We start from the raw sequence: 27,223 nt of genomic DNA on the forward strand, positions 1-27,223 counted from the left end.
ATGGACTCAAGAGCTGCACACAGTCCTGTGTTTCTAGTGTTTCCTCCAGACATCACTGTGCCCGAATTGCAGTCAGGGGACGTTACAGGCACAACCTATGACTCTAGCATGCCCTTTCCAAAATTACTTGCTACGAGAATGAAAATCTTAGGGGTGAGTAAGATTTTCCCCCTGTAAATTCTACAGAGGGTATGTTAGAGGCTTAATGTTTGTTAGCCCCCAAATTTGTATTTGAAATCCTAATCTTAATATGATGGTATCTGGAGATGGGGTTTTCAGGAGGTCATTAGTTTACGATGGTGGAGACCACATGAATGGGGGATTAGAGCCCTTGTAAGGAGAGGCCAGAAAGCTAGCTAGCTTTCTTTCAACAACAGCACTCTGCGACCTGGCAGAGGACCTCCTTCAGAACCCAACCATGCCGGGAATCTGACCTCAGACTTAGGGTCTTCAGAACTATGAGAAATAAATTTCTGCTGTTTGTAAGCTACTCAGTCTATGGTACTTTGTTAAAGAAGCCTGAACTAAGACAGTGGGTAAGAAGAAAAGAGGGGTGGGGAATATATATACACGGCAGAGTTATGTTTATTAAATTCATTTTATTGAAGTGTAGCTTATTTACAATGTTGTGTTAATTTCTGCTGTGCAGCAAAGTGATTCAGTTATATACACATTCTTTTCTATTATGGTTTATCACAGGGTACTGAATATAGTTTCCCATGCTGTAGAGTAGGACCTCGTTGTCTATTCATACTATACATAATAGTTTGCACCTGCGAGCCCTGAGCTCCCAATGCAACCCTGCCCCCACCTCCCTCCCCTCTGGAAACCACAAGTCTGTTCTCTAGGTCTATGAGTCTGTTTCATCGACAAGTTCGCTTACGTCATATTTTAGATTCCACATCTAAATGATATCATATGGTGTTTGTCTTTCTCTTGCTGACTTACTTCTGTTAGTGATAATCTCCAGGTCCATCAATGTTGCTGCAAATGAGATTATTTCATTCCATTTATAGCTCAGAAATGCTCCACTGTGTATATAAACCATGGTCGTGGTGGTTTGGTCACTCAGTCATGTTCGACTCGAGATCCCAAGGACTGTAGCCTGCCAGGCTCCTCTGTCCATGGGATTCTCCAGGCAAGATTACTGGAGTGGGTTGCCATTTCCTTCTCCAGGGGATCTTCCTGATCCAGGGATAGAACCCAGGTTTCCTGCATTGTAGGCAAATTCTTTACCAACTGAGCCACAAGGGAAGACCTATATCTTGTCTATTTATCTGTTGATAATATATTTAGGTTGCTTCTATGTCTTGCCTACTGAAAACAGTGCTGCTATGAACATTGCAAGGGCTTCCCTCGTATCTCAGCTGGTAAAGAATCTGCCTGCTATGCAGCAGACCCCAGTTCAATTCCTGGGTTGGGAAGCTCCACTAGAAAAGGGATAGGCTACCCACTCCAATATTCTTGGGCTTCCCTGGTGGCTCAGCTGGTAAAGAATCCTCCTGCAATGTGGGAGACCTGGGTTCAGTCCCTGGGTTGGGAAGATCCCCTGGAGAAGGGAAAGACTACCCACTCCAGTATTCTGGCCTGGAGAATCCCATGGAGTGTATAGTCCATGGGGTCTCAAAGAGTCGAACACGACTGAGTGACTTTCACTTTTCATGAACATTGCAGTGCATGTATCTTTTTGAATTATAGTTCTGTATGGATATATGCTCAGGAATTGGATTTCTGGATCATATGACAATACCATTTTTAGTTTTTTAAGGAACCTCCAGTTTTCCACTCCCATCAAGAGTGTAGGAAGGTCTCCTTTTATCCGCAGCCTCTCTAGCATTTACTTTTGTATATATTTTTAACGATGGTCATTGTGACCAGTGTGAGGTGGCCTCCTTGTATATTTTCACTTCTTAATAATTAGTAATGTTGAGCATCTTTTCACGTGCCTGTTGACCATCTGTATGTCTTCTTTGGAGAAACACCTATTTATATTCTATACATTTTTTGATTGAGCTGTTTGTTTTGTTGTTGTTGAGTTGTATGAGCTATTTGTATGTTTTGAAAATTAAGCCTTTGTTAGCTGCATCATTTGCAAATATTTTCTCCCATTCTTTAGGTTGTCTTTTTGTTTTCTTTATGGTTGGTGACACCATGTTTCAAGGTAGGAGCCAGTTGCAAAGTTTATGTTTGTTAAATTCAGGAGATGTGTATCACTTCTATATCAATCATGTGTAAGATTCTATGGAAAGGAAAACATTAAATGAATAAACCAAGATCCCTGGACTCTTAAAAGTCACAGAGTAGAAATCCCCAAACTGACTACCTGTACGGTTTTTTTCCAGTCACATTCAGAAAAAAGAAAGGAAGGAGAAAATCGAATAGAAGCCAACAGACTAAGCTCTACAGCCCAGGTTGTTCAGTTCTACAGTTTCACATTTTGCCAATGAAAAGTCAAAATTCAGTTTGACAACAATGATATGGTATTTGTGTGTGTGGAAACTTCTTGCAGAAAATCAACTTAATACTATAAGTCTTCATCTATCCATCCATCTATCCACTTCATCAACATTAATTATCAATTATTTAGCAATCTTCTTTTCAGACAATGTGGGGATTCAGGTATGTTTGAGGCTATGAAAGTGAAAGTGTAGTAGCTCAGTTGTGTCCGACTCTGCGGCTCCATAGACTATAGCCCACCAGGCTCCTCTGTCCATGGAATTCTCTGGGAAAGAATAGTGGAGTGGTCATTCTCTTCCTCAGGAGATCTTCTCTTTCTAGGGATTCAACCCAGCTCTCTTGCACTGCAGGCAGATTCTTTACCGTCTGAACCACTAGGGAAGCCGTTTGAGGCTGTAATATTGCCCAAATCTTAGAAAATATCTTTTCAATACCCAGACCTCTAAGAATAGAAAATAGAAATAAATCTATATCTTTTTCAGGAAAAATAAAGAGATTAGTACATAAATATGGTCCACTGACATGAGGAATTGGGCCATTAGTGTAAACCGCATTAGCACCTATTCAAATATAATGACATCCAAACTTCTGCTGAAGAGTGAAAATTATTTTTGAAATACACGTTATTAAACTACATGCAGGAAACTATGTCTAACATTATAGGGACTCTAAAAGCGAACACAATCTAGCTTCACTCACTGAGGAGAGAAAATAAATAATTTAAAACTAATAGAATGAAAATGTTAATAAGTACACTTCAATGTAGCGTTTGCTAAAAGTCCTAAATGGTGCTAGTGGTGGGGCAGGAGAACCCAGGGGGAAACAGTTACTTCCAGGTAAGGGGATGAGACGACATCACGGCAAATCTGAACACAGAAGAAGTGATGCAATTTTAGAAAGCAGAGCGGAGGGAGGCAGAATACTCTAGATGAAGAAAGCATAATGGACAAAAGCTCGTGGCGGCATCGCTATCATGAATGGCAAAGGAGAGCTGGGAGAAGAAAGCGAGGCTTAAGAGATGAGAGAGGATTGAAAAAGGGCAGAATAAGAAAGCACCAGGACGCATAAGCGAAGGGCGGAAGGCCCACACCACGGACTATTGCTCAGCAGTGAAAGCAACGGGCCAGCAGCCGCGCGGCGGCCAGGCGGGCGCAGACCCCACGCCCTGAGCGAGCGGAGCCGTCCTGCGGAGGCCGCGACCCCGGCCCTGCGGCAGCCGGAAAGCAGAGCTGCAGCGAGAGACGAAACCACCCGCGGCCGGGAAGCGAGGAGGGCCGGGAGGACGCGGAGGTGGAGGACGGCGGAGTTTTAGGGCAGGAGAAGCTGTTTTGTACAATCGTATAAGCGTGGATACATGGCCTCATACGGTTCCCAAAAGCCCCAGAGTACAGCGCGAAGCGTGAAGCCCAATGCGGACTAGGGTCTCTGGCTGACACCCATGTGTCGGTGTTGGTTCCTTGGTCTTAACAAAAGCACCGTCTGGTGGGAGATGTTGATATTTGGGGACGAGAGGAAAGAAGCGGGTAGGGCGATATGGAAACTCTGCATTTTCCCCTCAATTTTTCTGTGATTCTGAAACTACTTTTAAAAATAAAGCTTACTATTTTAAATAAAATGGTAAGGATGGTAAATTTTATATGTACATTTTACCATGGTGTTAAAAAAGTGAAAAAAATAAATAAATACTAAGTGGGGAGGAGAAGTAACCAGGAAAGTAATTTGGAGACCTAATTTCCAGGAACCCTGTAAACCATCCTTAGGCAGATTTTATAACATAGATAAGTATTAATATTTTCCAGGCTGTAAAATCTATGAAATAACCTAAGGAGCTTTATAAAATACATACAAAGTCTCCAGACCTTGTTCTGGAACTACCTAATTACAATTTTGAGGGGGTGGGGGCTGGAGACCATTTTTAGCACTTCTCTGAATGAATTTGATGACTGCTGTGTTTCAAATAATACTGAGAAAAGCAATGGGATTGGCCTTCTCTTTTACACTGTCGAACAGCGAAATGGATGGTGGTGCAGAAAGGCCAGTAAGAAAATAATTTTAATAGTTTAGACGAATGGTAGCAGCCACTGAGCTTAACTTACTCCCCAGATATCAAGCTTTCCCACTGCAGGAGCAGGAACTGCCCGAGAACATTTAGGCCTTGAGAAGCAGAAGACTGCTGGAAGCCCTCACGGCAAGGAAGGAAGAGAGAAGGGGGTCACCTTCCCAACCGCAGATGGAGAAAAGCTGAGAATATTCGCACATACGCACTGACACATGGAAGGGACTCAGGGTGCATGAAATAGGTGCCCCAACATTGGTGGCGACAGAAAAAAAGGAAACAGCAAAAGCCAAATATTTTTGATTTTGAAAACAGAGGGAAGAGGAAAGCTTGGTTACTTTCTGATTGCAGGGAGTCAAGGGACGTTCGAAGAGCAGAAGATGACTTTAAGGCTAAGCCTAGTTAAAGGATGACGCTGAAAACAAAGAAACAGAGGGCAGAAAGAAGACAGGATCTAAAGGGAGAAGAGGGAGCGTGGTTCTGGCACATGGAACGCAGGGTGGTAGCGGGACCCTCGAGTGGTGGCGTTTGACGAGAACTGGACGTGTGAGTCTGGAGGTGAGGCAGACGGCGCCATTTACAACGCACCTCTTCAAACGGCACTCGCCCTGGAAGTAGGGGAGCTCAGTGTCTGCGGAGGTGGACGGGGCATAAGCGAAGACAGAAGACGCAGACTCTTACGTTGCACACCTTCTAATCACGGCTTCATTCTCGCCAGCCAAAACACTGCCTGGTGTTGCAGGGCATCACAAACGTGGCGCGGAGAGGAAAAAAATAGAAAAATGTAGGAAGGATGGGGGTGCCCCGGGCCCCGGGAGATGACGGTACCGCCACAGGCTCAGAGGACTGGTCGTCAGCAGAAGGGTTTTCTGACTGTCCACTACTTGAGGCCAGGCTGGTATGGTGATTTATTAATTTTTTATTGGAGTATGATCAGCTTCCCAGGTGACTCGGTGGTAAAGAATCTGCCTGCCAGTGCAGGAGACATGGGGGGCTGGGTTGAGCTCCTGGAGCAGGAAATGGCATTTTATTCCAGTATTCTTGCCTGGAAAATCCCATGGACAGAGGAACCTGGCAGGCTACAGTCCATGGGGTCACAAATAGTGGGACACAACTCGGCGACTAAGCGGCATGCATAATTGCTTTACAATGATGTGTTAATTTCCGCTGTACAGCATAACGTCATGACTCAGCCATACGTATACAGCTATCCCCTCCCTCTTGGGTATTCCTCCTTTCCCACTCACCTAGGTCGTCACAGAGCAGCGTAGCTCCCCGTGCTACGGTGATTTAGAATTAGGTGTTTTTCAGACTCTATCACTTACATGACAGAGACTTTGAGGTTTCTCACCCAGCTTTACTAAGACATTATTGACATCGAACACTGTGTAAACGCAAGGTGTACAGTGTGATGATCTGGTACGCACACATATTGCAAAATGTTTATATAGGAAGGTTAGTTCTCACTCCTTCGCCTCATACGCTACTGTTTTTATTGTGGGAGTGGTGGCGAGAACATTAAAGCTTGGCTCTCACAGCAACTTTCAAGTCCACAATGCTGTCTTGCTAACTACAGTCACTATGCTGGACCCTCGATCCCCAGAACTTAAAACCAAACATTTGTCCCCATTGACAAACATCTCCCCATTTCCCCTGCCCCCCAGTCCCTGGCAATCACCATCCCACTCTCCTTTCCTGTGAGTTTGATGTGTTTTTTAAATAATTTCTTTTATTTTTGGCTGCACAGGGTCTTCATTGCTGTGCGGGCCTTTCTCCGGATGCGGTGAGCAGGGTTCCGCAACTGTGGCTCAGCAGCTGTGGTTTCCCGGCTCTAGAGCACAGGATCAATAGTTGGGGCGCACGGGCTTATTTCATCCTCGGCATGTGGAATCTTCCTGGACCTGGGATCGAACCCGCGTCTCCTTCGTTGGCAAGCGAATTCTTTACCACAGAGCCACCAGGGAAACCCGAGTTTGAAGTTTTTAGATTCAGCATATAAAGGACATAATATGGAATTTGCCTTTTCTTTTGACTTACTTCACTTAGCATAATGCCCACAAGATCCATCCATGTTGTTGTAAAAGCAGGATTTCTTTTTGTGACTGAACAACATTCCTGTGTGTGTGTGTGTCTTTATCCACGCATCTGCCAATGAAGCTTTAGGCTGTTTCTCTGTCTTGCCTATTGTGAATAATGTTGCAATTAACTTGAGTATAGATAGCTCTTCGAGATAGTGATTGCATTTCCTCTGGATATATACCCAGAAGTGGAATTGCTGGATCACACAGCAGTACTATTTTTCACGTTTTGAGAAATCTCCATTCTGTCTGCCATAGTGATACATTCCCACCGAGACTGCACAAGGGCTCCCTTTTCCCAACACCCTCTCTAGCATTTGTTCCCTTGTCTTTTATAACCGCCATCCTAGTAGGTGTGAAGTGATATCTATTTGTGGTCTTTATATGCATTTTCCTGATGCTTGGAGAGTTTAAGACACAGACTTCTCAGTCTCATCTGGAGAGTCTTTTTAGTAAGGACAGGATATGACCTGAGAGTCTGCATCTCTAATTCCCAGGTGATCCTAATGTTACCAATCCATGGACTGCATTTTCAGGAGCAGTGAATTAGATCATTTTACCTCTCATCAATCACTGGAGAGAGAGATCAAGAAAATATCTGTAGAAGCTTCTGCTGCTGCTGCTAAGTCACTTCAGTCGTGTTCGACTCTTTGTGACCCCATAGACGGAAGCCCACCAGGCTCCCCTGTCCCTGGGATTCTCCAGGCAAGAACACTGGAGTGGGTTGCCATTTCCTTCTCCAATGTGTGAAAGTGGAAAGTGAAAAGTGAAAGCGAAGTCGCTCAGTCATGTCCGACCCTTAGCGACCCCATGGACTGCAGCCTACCAGGCTCCTCCATCCATGGGATTTTCTAGACAAGAGTACTGGAGTGGCTTGCCATTGCCTTCTCCAGTAGAAGCTTCTACTGTCATCAAAAAGAATCGTCTACTATACCTCCCTTATTTATAAACAGGGGTAATTTCCTTTTAAGCAGAAGGAGATCTTCTAAATTTTCAAACAGGAAACTCACCACTCTGATTTCTTCTCACCAGGACGTTCTCCTCTATTTGCAGGCTGTCCAGATCCTGTTTGGAGTGATGAACTTTTCTTTTGGAATTATTCTCCTTTTCACTTTGGAAGATCCATACCCAAGGTTTCCCTTTATATTTATTTCAGGATATCCATTCTGGAGCTCCGTTCTGGTGAGTATAAGTCAGTCAAATTCAATTTGAAGTCATGCCAACAGGGACATTAAGGAATTGTTGGTAATGAAATGAGCTACACTGAGTTGTATGAGATGGTTTGAAAAATTAAAATAAAATTCAACTCTGTTGAAATGATTTCCCCACTAATTCATCAGCTACTTGTGTTCCATCACTGGGGCTTGAGGTTCTTTTGGGGATATTTGCTTGGGTCTTGACACTGTTCATCCACTCATCCATTCAAAATGAATTATAAGTCAGATATGGAAGGCCCCTGGAGTAGGAAATGGCAACCCATCTCCGTATTCCTGCCCAGAAAACCCCATGGGCAGAGGAGCCTGGAGGTTACAGTCCATGGGGTCGCAGAGCGTGGGGCACGACTGAGCACAGCACAGACACATGGAGGAAGGCAATTAGGGCCCAAAGGCTCCTAATAGGTGGGCCCTCACCACGGGAACAGCAACCCATAATAATAATAGCGGAAGGCAATTAGGGCCCAAAGGCTCCTAATAGGTGGGCCCTCACCATGGGAACAGCAACCCATAATAATAATAGCGGAAGGCAATTAGGGTCCAAAGGTTACTAATATGTGGGCCATCACCATGGGAAACAGCACTGATCCCCTGGTGGCTCAGGTGGTAAAGAGTCTGCCCGCAGTGCAGGAGACCTGGGTTCAATCCCTGGGTCAGAAAGACCCCCTGGAGAAGGAAATGGCAAGCCATTCCAGTATTCTTGCCTGGAAAATCCCATGGACGGAGGAGCCTGGGGGGCTACAGTCCATAGGGTCACAAAAAGTTGGACACGACTAAGCAACTTCACTTTCACTATGGAAAACAGCATAGAGGTTTCACAAAAAATTATTAAAAATAGATTTAGGACCCTGAAGTTCCACCTCTAGGAATATACCCAAAGGCAATAAAAGCCCTTGGTCAAAAGCATATCTGCACTTCTATGTTCATAGCAGCAATGATTATAATAGGCAAGTCATGGGTATTACCTAAATGTCCATCAATGAACAGACGAAGAAGCTGCGGTATATCACACACAACGAAACATCACTCAGGCTTGTTCATAAGAAAATGAGGATATTTTGCCACCTGTGACAATACGAATGAACTCTGAGGGCATTATGCCAATTGAAATGTCAGACACAGAAAGACAAGAACCGGATGATTTTCTGATATGTGGACTCCAGGAAAGAGGTCAGGGGGATGGGCAGAGGTGAGCGGGGAGCTGAGTGAATCTGCTCTAAGGTACGCACTTCCAGTATGAGACGTGTAAGTGCCAGAAATGCCATGTACAACATTACGACCACAGTAACACTGCCATATGATACACGGGAAAAATCTTAAGAGAGTAGATCCTAAGAGTTCTCATCACAAGGAAATTTTTTTTTCTTCTTTGCTTTCTCTTTTCCTTTATTTGATACTTATATGAGATTATGAATGGATGTTTAAACTTATTGGGATAATCTTTTCATGATACACGTAAGTCAAATCATTAAGTTGTATGCCCTAAACTGATACAGTGCTATAATTCAACTATATCTCAATAAAACTGGGTGGGGGAGGGGCAGAGGAAAAGAATAAAGCATGAGCCCTTCCTTCCAAGGGCTCTCACATCTAGCAAGAAAGAAAACATGCAAACAGGTCATTTCAAAGTAGTTGATGGATATCACAGAGGCATAGAAAGTGCTTATATAAGCAGAGACGAAAGATCAATCTACTCTTTAGAGAATTGGAGAAGCAGCTAGGACTTCTCAGATGTACCTTTGAGCTGCACAGAAGCATTTAATCACATTTGATAAGCATTATTTTAGCACCTATTCTAGTATCAGAAAATTGGCAGCATGTGGGGATTCTGAAAAACGGCAGTCCCTGGTCTCAAGGTCTCAGCTGAGTAGTGAGTTTCAGTCACTCAGCCGTGTCCAACTCTTTGCAACCCCATGGACTTTAGCCCTCCAGGCTCCCTCTGTCCATGGAAGTCTCCAGGCAAGAACACTAGAGTGGGGCTGCCATTTCCTTCTCCAGGGAATCGTCCCTGCCCAGGGATCGAACCTGGGTCTCCTGCGTCTCCTGCCTTGGCAGGCAGCTGAGTAGAGTGTTGGACAATTATCGTCTGGTGTTATGTGTGATGATAAAGGACACACAGGCTGCTGCTGCTGCTGCTGCTGAGGCGCTTCAGTCGTGTCTGACTGAAGCATATCCGTTTTAAAATCTAGTGCGACCCCACAGACGGCAGCCCACCAGGCTCCGCCATCCCTGGGATTCTCCAGGCAAGAACACTGGAGTGGGTTGCCGTTTCCTTCTCCAATGCAGGAAAGTGAAAAGTGAAAGTGAAGTCATTCAGTCGTGTCCGACTCTGTGAGACCCCATGGACTTCAGCCCACCAGGCTCCTCTGCCCATGGGATTTTCCAGGCAAGAGCACTGGAGTGGGTGCCATTGCCTTCTCCACACACAAGCTGACTCTGCAGAACAGAGGACAGTTTCTCCAGAGACATCTGCAGCTTGACTGACTGTAAAAGGATGAGAGGTTAGCTGAGATGTTAGCCTGAGAGACATCTGCAGCTTGACTGACTGTGAAAGGATGAGAGGTTAGCCTGGTAGGAAGGAGAGGAGTTGGGGGTGGTTGGACGTTCGGGGCAGTGCTACCTTGCTGCACACCAAGGGAGAATCCCAGGCAAAGGCTTAGGGTATGGGAGGACATCTTCTCTTCTGAGAACCGAGTCCAACCCAGAGAGCAAGAGTGGTAGGACAGAGCTGAAGAAGCTCCAGTCCACGTGACTAGATTTTAAAACGGATATGCTGTAATCAGACTGGAAGTCTCCACCAGACGATAACAATACACAGCATGACTCACCTCCATGGAAATTACCAGGATTTTTCCAGAATTTCCAGTGTATTAGCTGCAACTCCATCTATGTTCTCATCCAAGCGAACACATTGGACTGCAAACGGTTATGAAGGAGGTTTCTTGTAAGAATGGTGGAATCCAGTCCCATTGGCTGTAAACTGATCGGACACCAGTCTCTCGTGGTATCGGAGCTGGGTCCACAATAGCTATTAAAGGAAGAGAGATGAGAAAACAAAAGCGCAGTAAGGTTAAAAAATTTCTCCTGTTCAAATAGGTACCAAAGCAAATTTCTAGTCCTGGATTTCACCCACTATGCATTTAGGACAATCATAGAAGGCATCAGCCCTTCTCACTGCCTTGGGGACCATGTGACCTAGGAAGGAGGGATGCAAAGGAAATGGACAGTGGTCTGTTAATCACGAGAATCCTTTAAATCAGTTCAATGTGTCCGTCTCTAAGATACGTATTCTTTTTAACAGTTTGTTAATTCTGGAGCCTTTCTAGTTGCACTGGAAAGAAAAACCACAGAAACTCTGGTGAGTTATATATCCCCTTTCCTAAAGAATTCTAACTTTGAAATAAATCATTCCAGCCTTGAAAATGAATTTGGAAAATCATTAAGCCACTATAATCCCACAAACTTGCCAAGTACTGACCCCAATCAATGGTGTTTACTTCTTTTTTCACAGAATCATAAAACACTAGTGCCATTTCTAGGGCATCTAGTTAAATTCTTAGACACTGAGGCGTAATAAATGACTTGCCCACATTACTCAGTCATATGAGGGGATGGGTCTCAGTGTTCCAGTAACATCCTTATCCATTTTCTGTAATTCAATTGTAAGCAGAATCTCAAAATAAATAATACAGTGTTAATGAATGCAAACTTTTAATTTACAAGTAAGTTATAAAGTAGAGTATTTTTACTTTTCCCAAAGAAGCAAAGACATGAGATATTAATTCATAGGCCAATAAATTATTTTCAGCAAAGGATATCACCTGTGGGCTTGTAGTTTTAGGAGGAAATAAAAACTGCAAAGAAATACAAGGTTTCATTAAACAACCATGAAATGAAAATGTCAGTAGGCCATGGCTTTTACCAGAGCATCAAAAGGCAGGGCAATGTGGCTGCCCCCGAACTGTTAACTCCTCTACTGTCTGCTGTGCGCTGTTTCCCACAATTAGACGGGGAGCAACTTAGGTATGGCTTTTGGGGGGATGGAAGGGTTATGACCAGTTCACTGGATCCCCTCCTTTCGGTGGACGAGGACCTGAAGCCCACAGAGGTCAAGTGAAGGCCCTGAGGTCACAGGCCGCTCTGGGCATCTCAGGGCTGTGACAGCACCCTGCTCTCCGGCCGCGGCTCCATCCGTGCGCGGCACTGGGCGGTCACCGCCACCGGTCTCGCTCCCTTTCAGGTGACCCTGAGCCGAATAATGAACTCGCTGAGTGCTGTGGCGGCGGCAGCTGGAATCGTCCTCCTCGTCCTCGGCTTCCTTATAGATCAAGACTTCCTGTGCGGCTATGCTGGAGAAGTTAGGGAGTGCCAGGCGGTCACCACCCTGTTCATCGTAAGTGTGCTGTAGTTTTGGGCGAGGAGAAGTGGGTTTACTCAGGAAGGTTCATTAGCACCCGATGAACATCCGCTAAAAATCACAGCAGACACGGGTGCTGTCTTTTATTCACAAACATCGTACCGAAATCACAGTATCTGATAGACTGTTATATCAGGCACAAAACAGAGAAATGAATGCATTATAACCCCCACTTTTAGGAATTCACAGATAAGGAGATAAACAAGCATACCAGTAAATATAACCCAAAAGATAAAGTGATATACTAAAAGAAAAGTGTACTTCTAGCAATATGGTAATAGTTCAGTCCTAGATGTACGTATAGTCACATATGGAATGTTTTTATGGTATTGATTTTAATACTTAGACTGGACTTCTGATAAAAACATGGTAGATAGAAAACAGGCATTCATTTCTGCCCTTTCCAAAATACCACTAAAGTTAGTGTAAAGAAATGGAAAAAAATATGACTCTATATGGACAAAAAATAGTGAGACTCCAAAATTGCTGAGAAAGCTGGAAAGGGGAGATCCTAATAAAAGTAAAATATTTCACATGGCACTTTCTAAGAAACCCTGAGTGTCTGTATGTACGAGGACCACAGAAGGCAAGGCAAAAGAGAAGAAAATGGAGACTGATTCTGGTCATTGTTCACTGAGCTATCTGAATCAAACCTTCTCTGAAAACAAAGAAAAATGCTATGTTTAAAAAAAAAAAAACAGTTCAGAAACACGGAAGAGCTAAAGAGTCAACTGGAGCTCCTAGATCAATTTTTACACAAAAGTCTAATCTAAAAATCTATCAACAAGATGCCAAAGAGCAACACAGCTGCTTCTCCTCAAGGCCATTTGCCAACGTTGTCCAGTTGGAATCTGATTCCCAGCCTAAGCGTAGAGCAGAAGAAAGAGGCCACAGCCCAGAGTCCACTCCGAGTAGGAAGACTTAGAAAAGACCTCCATGTTGAGCTTAAGGATCTGGGTCCTTGACAGATCACTGTACTCTTCAGGTAAGGGCAAAACAACATACAAAATCCTCTGCCCCATAACAGCAGACAGAACTTAATGAACGGAGTAAAGAAAGAAAGAAATCTCCTTGAGAAACTGTGGCCCTGTAGCAGATCCCCTGATGACCTCCTCCCCACTTCCACCCCAACCAGGACGTGAACCTCTGGTTAAAATTAACTGGGTGCCTCCTGCACTGTTGCTGGGAATGTAAACTGGTGTAGCCACTACGGAAAACCTGGTGGCTCAAAGGCAAACAATCCGCCTCCAATGCAGGAGACACAAGAGACGCAGGTTCGATCCCTGGGTCAGGAAGGTCCCCTAGAGAAGAAAATGGCAACCCATTCCAGTATTCTTGCCTGGAAGTCCCATGGACAGAGGAGCCTGAGGGGCTACAAGAGACATGACCTAGTGACTAAACACCAGCAACTGTGGAAAAGAGTGTGGAGGCTCCTCAAAAACTAAAAGTAGAGCTTCCATATGATGCAGCAGCCCCACTCTAGGCATCTATCTGGAAAGAACTATGGCTCAGAAAGATAATGCACCACAGTGTCCATAGCAGCACTGCTCACAATAGTCAAGACGTGTTGTTTGTCCAAGCAGTCGGCTCTTCACATCAGGGGCCAAAGTATTGGAGCTTCAGCTTCAGCATCAGTCCTTCCAATGAATATTCAGGGTTGATTTTCTTTAGGATGGACTGGTTTGATCCCCTTGCAGTCCAAGGGACTCTCAAGCGTCTTCTCCAACACCACAGTTCAAAAGCATCAATTCTTCAGCGCTCAGCCTTCTTTATGGTCCAACTCTCACATTTGTACATGACCACTAGGAAACCCAGAGCTTTGACTATATGGACCTTTGTCTGCAAAGTGATGTCCCTGCTTTTTAATCTGCTGTCTAGGTTTGTCATAGCTCTTCTTCCAAGGAGCAGCGTCTTCTAATTCCATGGCTGCAGTCACTGTTCACAGTGATTTTGGAGCCCAAGAAAATAAAATCTGCCACTGTTTCCATTTTTTCCCCATTATTTGCCATGAAGTGCTGGAGCCAGATGCCATAATCTTCATTTTATGAATGCCGAGTTTCAAGCCAGCTTTTTCACTTTCTTTTTTCACCTTTATCAAGAAGCTTGTTAGTTCCTCTTTGCTTTCTGCCATTAAAGTGATATCATCTGCATGTCTGAGGTTGTTGATATTTCTCCCGGCAATCTTGATTCCAGCTTGGGATTCATCCAGCCCAGCATTTCTCATGCATGTACGTTAAATAAGCAGGGTGACAATGTACAGCCTTGATGAACTCCTTTCCCAATTTTGAACCAGTCCATTGTTCTATGTCCAGTTCTAAGTATTGTTTCTTGACCTGCATACAGGTTTCTCAGGAGGCAGGTAAGGTGGTCTGATAGTCCCATATCGTTAAGAATTTTCCAGTTTGCTGTGGTCCACACAGGCAAAGGCTTTAGTATAGCTGTACTGCTGATCCTGTTCGTGACACCAATATGTCCGCAATGTTCGCTGAACCCAGGACAGGCAAAGCATGAGCTAAGAGGCTGGAAGAAGACTCCAGGGGCCGTAGGAACTTCAGACACATTTATTTTCTCCTGGCTGACACAGCAGCTGTAACGACACACACGCTGTAGCCCTCCTCTTGTGGCTGACCGGCAGATGCAGCTATGGTGCCGCTTCTTGCAGGTGGAGCCCACGCATCCCTACAGCACACACCAGCTCGCGGCCAAGCAAGTCCCTCATGGCTCACGTGGGCACGACTGTAGTGATCTCAGCTGTTACGTAACTATTATTTATAAAACGTGGGGTGAGAGAGTCTTCTTGGCTAATTTGCGCTCTCCCCACACTCGCCAGAGAAGCAGATGTTTTGCTGTAATTCCTTGCTTCTTCTATGATTCAACAGATGCTGGCACTTTGACCTCTGGTTCTCTTTCTTTCCTGATGTACATAAGGAAGTTTTCGGTTCACATACTGTTGAAGCCGAGCATGAAGGATTTTGAACTCTACCTTGCTAGTATGTGAAATGAGCGCAATTGTGTGGGAGTTTGAACATTCTTTGGGATTGAAATGAAAACTGACCTTTTCCAGTCCTTTGACAACTGCTGAGTTTTCCAAATTTGCTGGCATATTGAATGCAGCACTTTAAGAGCATCATCTTTTAGGATTTTGAATATACACACACACACACACACACACACATATATATATATCATTGTTGTTTAATCACCAAGTCATATTCAGCTCTTTTGTGACCCCATGGTCTGTAGCTCGCCAGGTTCCTCTGTCCGTGTGATTTCCCAGGCAAGAACACTGGAGTGGGTCATTATTTCCTTCTCCAGGATCTTCCTGACCCAGGAGTCAGACCCACGTTGGCAGTCAGGCACCTGCCAATGCAGGAGATGCGGGTTTGATCCCTGGAGGAGGAAACAGCAACCCACTCCAGTACTCTTGCCTGAAGAGTCCCATGATCAGAGGAGCCTGGAGGGTGACAGTCCTCGGGGTCCTGAAGAATCAGGCGCAACTGAGCACGCGCGCGCTCATGTACACGTTTGCAATGTCATTGTCCGCTCATCTGTCGGCGGACATTAAGTCACTCCTGTGTCTCGCCTGTTGGAAGCAGTGCTGCGGCGAACACTGCGGTGCCCGTGTCTTTTTGAACTTCACTTTCATCTGTTTGCATGCCCAGGACTGGGATCCCTGGATCAAATGGGAACTCTGGTTTTAGTTTCTTAAGGAACCTTCACAGTGTTTTCCATGGTGGATGCAACGATTCACATTCTCACCAACAGAAAACCACTGTGTCTTGATTTTGGCAGTTTTGTAATAAGTTCTGAAAGGGGAAGTGCAAGTTCTCAAATTTGTTTTTCTTTTTCTGAATTGTTCTAGCTGCTATGGGCCTCTGCATTTCCACATGAATTTACGCTCATCCAGTCAATTTTGGGGAAAAGAAAAGCCAACTGGAATTTTTATAGGTACGACATTGAATCTGTAGACCAATACTGACGCCTTAATAGGCAAAGTTGTTTGATCCACGAGCCTCTTCATTTGATTAGTTCTTTCTCTGTCAGTGTCTTAAGTTTTCCGTCTACAAGCCTGCGCTTCTTTTGTGAAATTTATTCCTATCTTATTCTTTTTTTATGCTATTACAAAATTAGGATTTCTCAGGTGGCACAAGTGGAAAAGAACCCACCTGCCAATGCAGGAGACTTAAGAGACATGAGTTCAACCTCTGGGTCAGGAAGGTCCCCTGGAGGAGGGCATGGCAACCCACTCTCATACTCGGGCCTGGAGATTCCATGGGTAGAGGAGCCTGGCAGGCTATAGCCCATGGGGTCACAAAGAGTTGCACACAACTGAAGTGATTTATCACACACACATGCACAAATGGAATTTGCTTTCTAAATTCTATGTTTGCAGTATTCATTGCTTCTGTGTGGAAACACACTTGATCTTCCTATTGATAGACTATATACTCTCACTCTTATTATTTGTAATAGTTCTTAGAGGATTCCTTAGGATATTTTATATACAAGAACATCAGTTCAGTTCAGTCGCTCAGTCATGTCCGACTCTTTGCGACCCCATGAATCACAGCACGCCAGGCCTCCCTGTCCATCACCAACTCTTTGAGTTCACTCAGACTCATGTCCATCGAGTCGGTGATGCCATTCCACCATCTCATCCTCTGTCGTCACCTTCTCCTCCAGCCCCCAATCCCTCCCAGCATCAGGGTCTTTTCCAATGAGTCAGCTCTTCACATCAGGTGGCCGAAGTACTGGAGTTTCAGCTTCAACATCAGTCCTTCTGATGAACACCCAGGACTGACCTCCTTTAGGATGGACTGGTTGGATCTCCTTGCAGTCCAAGGGACTCTCAAGGGTCTTCTTCAACACCACAGTTCAAAAGCATCAATTCTTTGGCGATCAGCTTTCTTCACAATCCAACTCTCACATCCATACATGACCACTGGAAAAACCGTAGCCTTGATTAGATGGACCTTTGTTGGCAAAGTAATGTGTCTGCTTTTTAATATACTGTCTATGTTGGTCATAACTTTCATTCCAAGGAGTAAGCATCTTTTAATTTCATGGCTACAATCAGCACCCGCAGTGATTTTGGAGACCAGAAAAATAAAGTCTGACACTGTTTCCACTGTTTCCCCATCTATTTGCCATGAAGTGACCGGACCAGATGCCATGATCTTAGTTTTCTTAATGTTGAGCTTTAAGCCAACTTTTTCACTCTCCTCTTTCACTTTCATCAAGAGGCTCTTTAGTTCTTCTTCACTTTCTGCCATAAGGGTGGTGTCATTATATGCAAATTCAGATAGTTTTCCTTTTCTTCCAATATGGATGTTTTCCTTTCTTTTTCTGTTCAACTGCCCTGGCTAGAACATCCAGCACAGTGTTGAACTGAAGTTGCAAGAGCAGACAGACATCTTTATTTTTCTCCTGTACTTTGGGAGAAAACATCTAGTCTTTCACCCTTAAGTAGAACGTTGACTGAGAACTTTTTTCTGGTTGAGGACATCCTCTCCTCTTTCTACTGTGTTGAATATTTTTATAATGGGTGATAAATTAGTTTCATGCTTTTTCTCAATTTACCTATTGAGATGATCATGTGGTTTTTGTCCTTTATTCTATTGATATGGTATATTGCATTGATTTTTTTTAATCCGAAATAAACCTTAGCTTCTTGAGATAAATTCCACTTGGTCATTGTACATAATCCTTTTTAAATGTTGTTGGATTCAGTTTCCTGGTGTCTCGTTAAAAGATTTTTGCATCTGTATTTATAAGAGATATTGGTCTACAGTTGTCCTTTTTTGTGATGCCTTTGATTCTGTGTCTGGTTAAAACTGGCCTTACAGAATGAACTAGGAAATATTATCTGCTCTTATATTTTGGGGGAGAATTTGTGAAGCAATGGTATTTTCAGTAAACATTTGGAAGAATTCACCAACAAAGTCTCCTGGCCTTGGGCTTTTCTTTGTAGAAGTTTATAATTATTTGTTCTAGACATTCAGGTGCTCTATCTCTTCTTGGGTTAATTTCAGTGGTTTGTGTCTTTTTGGAAATTTGTCTCTCACTGTTGGCATTAGTGAATGAAGAAATATGCCACTAACAATTTTCAAAGATTACCTTGGTGGCCCCACGAGTGTAGGACTGCCCACCAATAATCTAGAACTCTGAGCCAACTCAGAGGGGAGGAAAGGGCCAAGAAGACCAGCACACCACCATCAACAGTGTCTGTCACTCTGAGCCGGGCAGGGGCGGGGTGGGGGTAGTTTTGTTTCAATCATCTTGAGTGGGAGCAATTTACTTGGTAATTCTGAGGCACTTGCACCCCCTGTCTGCAAGCTGTCCTGCCTTTTGGACCATTTACTTCTGGAGAAATGCTAGAAGAGTAGAGCTTAAGGTCAGGAAAGGTGTGTGGGATAGTGGTGGTGGTGGTGTTAGTAAGGTCTTACTGAACAAGGCTCAAGCATATTCTTTCTCTGACGAAGTTTCTGAAATAATCAAGTTCCTGCCTAAGGTGGCAAGAATGATAACTAGCTGTCAAAGGAAAGCAGTCTATATCAGAGGGAAAAACCGACAAATTTATTGGATCATCCATGTTCTCAGAATGGGAGTCAAATCCATTGAAATATTGATTGAAATATAACACAGTTAATTTCTAAGGACTCAGTCAATGATTAACTGGGAAGTAAGAAGGTTGAGGGATAGTGACAGCCTTGGAAAATCCACCCCTCCCCGCTGACATAAGGAATCAGCCGCCTCTGACAGGTGGGATTTGTCAAAAAGAATCTCTCCCACAGCAAATTTCTTATACATAAATAAAACTAAAAAAAAAAAAATTCTAGTATTTTAAGGAGGAATCCAAGATAGTTGTTTCTATAAGGGATATTGCTCAAAGAAACCTTTTACCCATTAGTCTCTGTGGCTGGATAAGAATGATAAAACCTGAAACGACTCCTGCCCTGTGACCTGTTCTTACACACGCAGAGAAACACAGATAGAAGGCAGATGGGCAGACAGGATGGCTAGTGGCAAAGCTTGGGCAGAACTTCACCGAGAAAAAAGAAAACAAGGACAAATCTGGAGAGATAATGAAAAAGGACTCTGGGAGACCAGCGTCCTAGACAAATAAATAAACCCTGCTCGATGAAAAGTGCTGCACTCACCTCCCCAATAAGGACAGTCAAACCCTGGACAGGGAAGCTCACGGGCATCCAGGGACCAGCCACCAGAGGAGTCCCAGGACCATGGTGGTGAGGGGTCTGGCCTGGCACCTTCAGAGATTACTAGCAAAATCTATGGCAATTAAAAGCTTAATTTGTCACATTTGTTAAGCAGAGGAGAGCAGAGTCTCAGACTCAACAGGTGGAAACAGAAAAGGCTGTCAATAGGGTTTCATCAGCTGGAGTCAGTCATGAGGCGGTTTTAGGGACAGGACAGGAAACAGTTAGACTTGCAAAGCAGAAGAGGTGCAGGGACAGATGACAGTCTTATTTTTGGAAAACATGAATTAACATAAAATCACCATGAAAACAGCTCTCCGTGGGTTTACCTTGAATGAAATAATAAGGCTCTGAAGAGCCTCATGCTAAAATCTTGGATTTACACACCACACTGTGGTGCACTTCAACTATTTGCTGAGTGAGTTTTCCAAATTAACTTTTCTTTTCACTTCTCAATTCTCAGCAATCATAACTAAAAAAAAAAGATTCTGATAACTACAAAAAAGGGAAAAGTAAAAGCAACTAAATGGACAGCTAACTTTCCAAAAGCATCAATAAAAGAAGACAACAGAACAGTATCTTCAATATGCTGAATAAAATAACTGCCAACCTATAATCTATCATTATCCATCAAAATATCTTACATGAAGGTGAAATAAAAAATTTTTAGAGATACAAAAATTGAGTTTGCCTCCTGTACACCCCCATTAAAGGAATAATAAGGGATGAATTCCAAATAGAAGGAAAATGAAAGCACAATGAGATGTAACAAAAATAAAGATCAAAGGATAGAAGAAACACGTGGACACACACAGGTGAATACTGCTTGTATAATGCAGTTCAGTTCAGTCGCTCAGTCGTGTCCGACTCTCCGCGACCCCATGAATCACAGCACGCCAGGCCCCCAACTCCCGGAGTTCACTCGAACTCATGTCCACAGAGTCGGTGATGCCATCCAGCCATCTCATTCTCGGTCGTCCCCTTCTCCTCCCGCCCTCAACCTTTCCTAGCATCAGAGTCTTTTCCAGTGAGTCAACCCTTCGCATGAGGTGGCCAAAGTATTGCAGTTTCAGCTTTAGCATCAGTCCTTCCAATGAACACCCAGGATTGATCTCCTTTAGAATGGACTGGTTGGATCTCCTTGCAGTACAAGGGACTCTCAAGAGTCTTCTCCAACACCACAGTTCAAAAGCATCAATTCTTCGGCGCTCAGCTTTCTTCACAGTCCAACTCTCACATCCATACACGACCACGAGAAAAACCATAGCCTTGACTAGACGGACCTTTGTTGGCAAAGTAATGTCTCTGCTCTTTAATATACTATCTAGGTTGATCATAACTTTCCTTCCAAGGAGTAAGCATCTTTTAATTTCATGGCTGCCATCAGCATCTGCAGTGATTTTGGAGCCCAAAAAAATAAAGTCTGACACTGTTTCCACTGTTTTTCCATCTATTTCCCATGAAGTGATGGGACCAGATGCCATGATCTTTGTTTTCTGAATGTTGAGCTTCAAGCCAACCTTTTCACTCTCCTCTTTCACTTTCATCAAGAGGCTTTTGAGTTCCTCTTCACTTTCTGCCATAAGGGTAGTGTCATCTGCATATCTGAGGTTATTGATATTTCTCCCAGCAATCTTGATTCCAGCTTGTGCTTCTTCCAGCCCAGCGTTCCTCATGATGTACTCTGCATATAAGTTAAATAAGCAAGGTGACAATATACAGCCCTGACGTACTCCTTTTCCTATTTGGAACCAGTCGGTTGTTCCATGTACAGTTCTGACTGTTGCTTCCTGACTTGCATACAGGTTTCTCAAGAGGCAGGTCAGGTGGTCTGGTATTCCCATCTCTTTCAGAATTTTCCACAGTTTATTGTGATCCACACAGTCAAAGGCTTTGGCATAGTCAATGAAGCAGAAATAGATGTTCTTCTGGAACTCTCTTGCTTTCTCCATGATCCAGCGGATTTGGCAATTTGATCTCTGGTGCCTCTGCCTTTTCTAAAACCTGCTTGAACATCTGGGAGTTCACGGTTCACATATTGCTGAAGCCTGGCTTGGAGAATTTTGAGCATGACTTTACTCGCGTGTGAGATGAGTGCAATTGTGCGGTAGTTTGAGCATTCTTTGGCATTCCCTTTCTTTGAGATTGGAATGAAGACTGACCTTTTCCAGTCCTGTGGCCACTGCTGAGTTTTCCAAATTTGCTGGCATATTGAGTGCAGCACTTTCACAGCATCATCTTTCAAGATTTGAAATAGCTCAACTGGAATTCCATCACCTCCACTAGCTTTGTTCGTAGTAATGCTTTCTAAGGCAGTAATAATAATAATATACACTAGGATTAAAACAAAGTATTTAAAATACCAGACAACATTTTTAACATATAAGCAGAAATGGGAGCAATGGTACTCTGCTGTTTGTGTCTGCTGCGGGCTTTAGTTTTACAGGCTTCCCTGGTGGCTCAGACAGTAAAGACTCTGCCTGCGATGCAGGAGACCTGGGTTCAGCCCCTGGATGGGGAGGATCCCCTGGAAAAGAGAATGGCAACCCACTCCAGTATTCTTGCCTGGAGAATTCCATGGACAGAGGAGCCTAGTGGTCTACAGTTCATGGGGTCGCAAACAGTCAGACACGACTGAGCGACTAACACTTTAACTTCACCAGAGAAGAGGGTAAAGGTTTGAAGAACTTGAGACTTTGTTTTAATGCTTGAAAATGAAAAGTCAAAGTGTTACTCACTCGGTTCGACTGTCCGACTCTATAACCCCGAACTGCAGCCTGCCAGGCTTCTCTGTCCGTGGAATTCTCCAGGCAAGAATAGTGGAGTGGGCAGCCACCCTCTTCTCCAAAGGGATCTTCCCCACCCAGGGATCAAAGCAGGTCTCCTGCATTGCAGGTGGATTCTTTACCTTCTGAGCCACCAGGGAAGCCCTTTAGCTACACAGTGAACCTTAATATTGCAGAGAGGGATTCCTTCTACTTTATTTCTTTCTAGGATTGTTTCAGCTGTCATATATCCTGTGCCATTCCACAAAATTTATAGAGTAAGCTTGTGCCTGTGTTTTGATTTTGTATCTTGCAACTTCACGGAATTTGTTTATTAGTTTTAATAATTTTTGGTGGAGTATTTATCCCTGGGCCGGGAAGATTCCCTGGAGAAGGAAATGGTAACCCACTCCAGTATTCTTGCCTGGAGAATCCCATGGATGGAGAAGCCTGGTAGGCTACAGTCCCCGGGGTCGCAAAGAGTCGGATACGACTGAGTGACTGAACAGAACAGATTTATCAATAAACAAAAGTTAAGTGCATTCTAAACACTAATAACAAACTATCAGAAAGAAAAATTAATGAACCACTCCAATTTGAAATTACATCAAAAAAGATAAAATATACAGGAATAAATTTAACCAAGGAAGTGGAAGATTGGCATACTGAAAAATATGATATTGAATAAAGAAAATAAAGAAGACACAAAGAAATGGAAAGATACCCTCTGCTCATGGATTAAAGGAATTAATACTGTTAAAATGTCCATACTACCCAAAGCAATCAACAGCCAATGCAATCCCTACCAAAACTCCAATGGCATTTTTCACAAATGTAGAGGGGAAAAAACCCGTTAAAATTTGTATGGAACCACAATACACCACAAATAGCTAAAGTAATCTTGAGAAATAAAAAGCAGAAGAAATCGCACTTCCTGATTTCAAAGCATATTACAAAGTTACAGTCATCAAAATAGTTTTGGCCTAAAAACAGAAAGATGGATCAGTGGGACAGAATAGAGAGCCCAGAAATACACGGTCAATCAATTTATGACAAAGGAGCCAAGAATATAAAATGAGGACAGGACAATCTCGACAATAAATGGCATTGGGAAAAACCAGGTAGTCACACACAAAAGAATAAAACTGGACCACTATCTTTCACACCACACACAGAAATAAACTCAAGTGGATTAAAGACGTGAATGTGAGACCTAAAACCATAAAACTTCTAGAGGAAAACAGGAGGTAAGCTCCTTGACATTGGTCTTGGCAATGATTTTTTTAATTTGGCATCAAAGCAAAGGTGAAAAAAGCAAAAATAAAGAAGTGGAACTACTAATATCAACCTAGAAAAGCTCTGTATGGTGAAGGAGACCGTCAAGAAGATGAAAAGCCAACCTACAGAACAGGAGAGAATATTTGCAAATGATATCTCTAATATGAGTCTAATATCCAAAATAAATTTTAAAAACCTTACAAATCAACAGCAAAATAAACCCAATTAAAAACTGGGCAGAGGGACTGAAGAGAAATTTTTATGAAGGATGCAAAAGGCCAATAGATACAAGAAAAGATGCTCAACATCATGAATCATCAGGAAAATGCAAATCAAAACCACAATGAAATATCATCTCACACCTGTCAGAATGGTTATTATCAAAAAGGCAAGAAATAACAAACGTTGGCTAGAAGGTAAAGAAAAGGGAACCCTTGTGTACTGTTAGTAGAAAAGTAAATTAGTGCCATCACTATGGAAAACAGAATGGAGGCTGCTAAAAAAATTAAAAATAGAACTATAATATGATCCAACAAATCTACTCTGGTGTTTAATCCAAAGCAAACTGCAGTGCTAACTCAAAATACGTGTACCCCCATGTTCACTGCAGTAAGACTTACAATCGCCAAGACATGGGAAAAAACTAACTGTCCACTGATGGATGAATGATAAAGAAAATACGAGATACACACACACACACACACACACATACACAGGAACATTATTCAGTTATAAAAAAGAAATCTTACCATTTGCAACAAAATGGATAGACCTTGAAGAAATTATGCTAAGTGACATAAGTCAGATATTGAAAGATAAATATTGTATGATATCACTTATAAGTGGACTCTAAAAATCCAAATTTATAGGAACAGCATAGAATGGTGGTTACCAGGGGCTGGGCAGTGGGTGATTAGAGGAGATGTTTAAACTTCCATTTACAAGAGTTTAAACTTCCATTTACAAGACGAATGTTTTGAAGACCTAACACGTGGCACAGTGTTACTGTTAACACTGCTGTATCACATACTTCAGTGTCATTAGGAGATTAGATTGTAAATGTTCTCATCATGAAAAAGAAAAGATAATTACATGACGTGATAGAAGTGTTGACTGATGAACACAATGGTGGTAATTATATTGTAATATATAAATGTATTATATCAACATGCTGTACACCTTCAAGTTATACAATGTTATATGTCACATATCTCAATTTTTTAAAAAAAGTAAGTGAAAATGCCAGGCACAGAAAGGGAGATAATCTCTTCAATACATGTATCTGATAGATGACCCACATGCAGAATACATACGCATTCCTGAAAATCAAAAATAAAAAGACCAAAAATTAAAAGTAAGGCCTGCACAAGCACCTCACAAAGAAGGCATATCAATAACTAGTGAGCATATATCTGTTCAACATTATTAATTACCAAAAAAATGCAAATTAAAATCACAAGTAAGATACCACTGCACATACACCAGAAAGACTTGAATTAAAAGAACTGGCAAAACAGTGCTGGCCGGAACATGAAGAAACCAGAATTCAACCACCTTGGAAAACCACTTGGTAGCTTTTAACAAAATTAAGCATAGACCTATTTATATATCAGCAATATACCCAACAATGTTCTTGGGAAATCTATTCGTAGCAATTAAAAACTTGAAATAGTTCAAATGTCTATCGGCATCAGAGAGGCTCACGAACTGTGACTATTCAAACGACGGAATGCTGATGCCTGCAGCAATGTGGCTGAAGTGCAGTCCAGTATACTGAGCAAACTCAGACACAAAATCAACAGGTAAATTTAACCAACTGTGTTAGAAATCAGAAGAGTGGTTTCCTCTGGAGGGAGTAGGGGAATTGACTAGCAGAGGACACTAGAGAACTTACTGTGTGATGAAGTGTATGGTTCTGATCTAGAAATCACAAAAGGGCAAAGAAAACACATTTATGTTAAAACTCTGCAATGGTAAAATAACTGGAAGAATATTTTTAAAGCAGATAACAGTGAAGTTTTAAGGTTTTTATACACCAAGAGAAAATAAAAGTGACAAAAAAGTCAAGAACACAATGGAAACAATAGAAGTTCATGTGGAAGGAACAAGCATGCATATGTAGCAGCCAGGGGTGCTCAGAGGGACGCTCAGAGTCACTAGGAGGGAAAGGCCGAGCAAACCAGCAATGGACGAGGATTCACGTGCATGCGACTGGCAAAAACCAGAGGCAAAAGCTAAAAGTTAGGACTGGCAAGGAAATGGTGAAACGGATGCTTTTGTGTACTTTAGCGGCAGAAATACGAAATGTTCCTAAGATTCCGGAAAGCTAGGAGACATTCACTTCTACGAAAGATGCACACGTTAACCCAGAAGGCAGTCCCTGCAGCACTGAGGCCCCGACACATAAGGCTGTGTGCCCAGGGGTGTTTACTGCAGCCTTTTTCAGAATGGTAAACACACAGAAAAAGACAAAACACAAACAAACAAAAAGCACAAAAGAACAGAAGAGGAGAAAGAAGAAACAAACTATTTCCAGTCACTAAAGAAAAAACAATTATAACTACACCAAGAGATACTGTGCTCAGTCATGGCAGACTCTTGGCGACCCCATGGACTGTAACTCCCCAGGCTCCACTGTCCATGGGATTTTCCAGGCGAGAATACCGGAGTGGCTTGCTATATGTGACTTGAGAACAATTTTTCTACCTTTAGTCAGAGCATGCAGACACAGACAGTCGTAGGACAGAGTGTCAACCACACTATCTTTACAGACCTTCACCAATGAAACACAAGCTGTGACCAGCCCCTGGACTACCAACACGTGTGTGTTCCTACAGGCACTCTTAGTGGCCAGAACACAAAGTAGTTTAACGGTCTCCAGTGCTAACAAAAAGAACACACGAAGTCACTGTTAGCGTTACATTACAGTGTCTTTTTCTGCACGTTCCTCTTTTTCTTAGCCTGTAGGTTTTTATCCCCGCTTTTTCTTTCCTTTTCTATTTTTGCTCCTTTTTCATTTCTTAACCTTCTTTCTTTCTCTTTCAACAAGCCGCTTTTAAAATATTTCTCTGTGTTGCATGTTTATGGAGTGGAGTCACATAATTTAGCATAGAATTTAGAAAGTAGATGCATAACTTCCTCGAGGAAACAACGATGCTGTTCTACACGGGGCCCTGCTGTGTGAACACACCCACATTTCCTCACGGCCCCCCAGCAGTTTGCTTCCTGAGCCTGGACACACCTGAGACAGGGAGGTCTCACCTCTTGCCCTACGGCTGCTGCCCCCATCAGCGTCGGAAATCACTGTTACACGAGCCTTGCTGTGCTAACACCGTCACTCTCCGTATGCTTTTCTTCTGTTACAGGGGATTTTGGTTATGATGATGGCCTTCAGCGTCGCTGAATTTCTCATCTCCCTGTCTTTCTCCATTACGCGGGGCCCCGCTGAGTGTGGTGACTGTGAGGAGTGGGACGCGGCAGAACTGTGAGAATAAAGGCGAGACAGGAAACGTGACCGAGAGGCGGGTTGTGCTCGTGAGGAAAAGCCCGCAGGACCCAGACTCCCAGGCCGGGAATCCCTCGAAGCCAAGGGGCGCGACTCAAAGGAGGGGCTTTGTGGGGGCAGGGGGCGGGCAGGGGAGGGGGTCTGGGAACATTTTGGCTGATAAAACACACTCTGCCTCTTTGCAAGACCGTCTCCTCCTCTCCCCAAATCACACAGTCCCTGTGGCTGTTACTGGT

At 43.3% G+C, this 27,223-nt stretch overlaps 1 protein-coding gene across 1 annotated transcript; it reads left to right on the forward strand.

Moving 5' to 3' along the window:
* LOC129554212 (membrane-spanning 4-domains subfamily A member 5) lies at positions 1 to 26,970 on the forward strand. Its single transcript, XM_055422818.2, has 5 exons — positions 1 to 153; positions 7,645 to 7,773; positions 11,107 to 11,163; positions 12,046 to 12,198; positions 26,848 to 26,970. Exons 1-5 carry the CDS (start codon positions 1 to 3, stop codon positions 26,968 to 26,970), a joined length of 615 nt encoding a protein of 204 aa, XP_055278793.2.
* Positions 26,971 to 27,223: the final 253 nt, after the last annotated feature.

This window comes from Moschus berezovskii, chromosome 14 (assembly GCF_049115385.1).
Source record: "Moschus berezovskii isolate FMDL1 chromosome 14, NW_MosBer_1.0, whole genome shotgun sequence".
NCBI lineage: Eukaryota > Metazoa > Chordata > Mammalia > Artiodactyla > Moschidae > Moschus > Moschus berezovskii.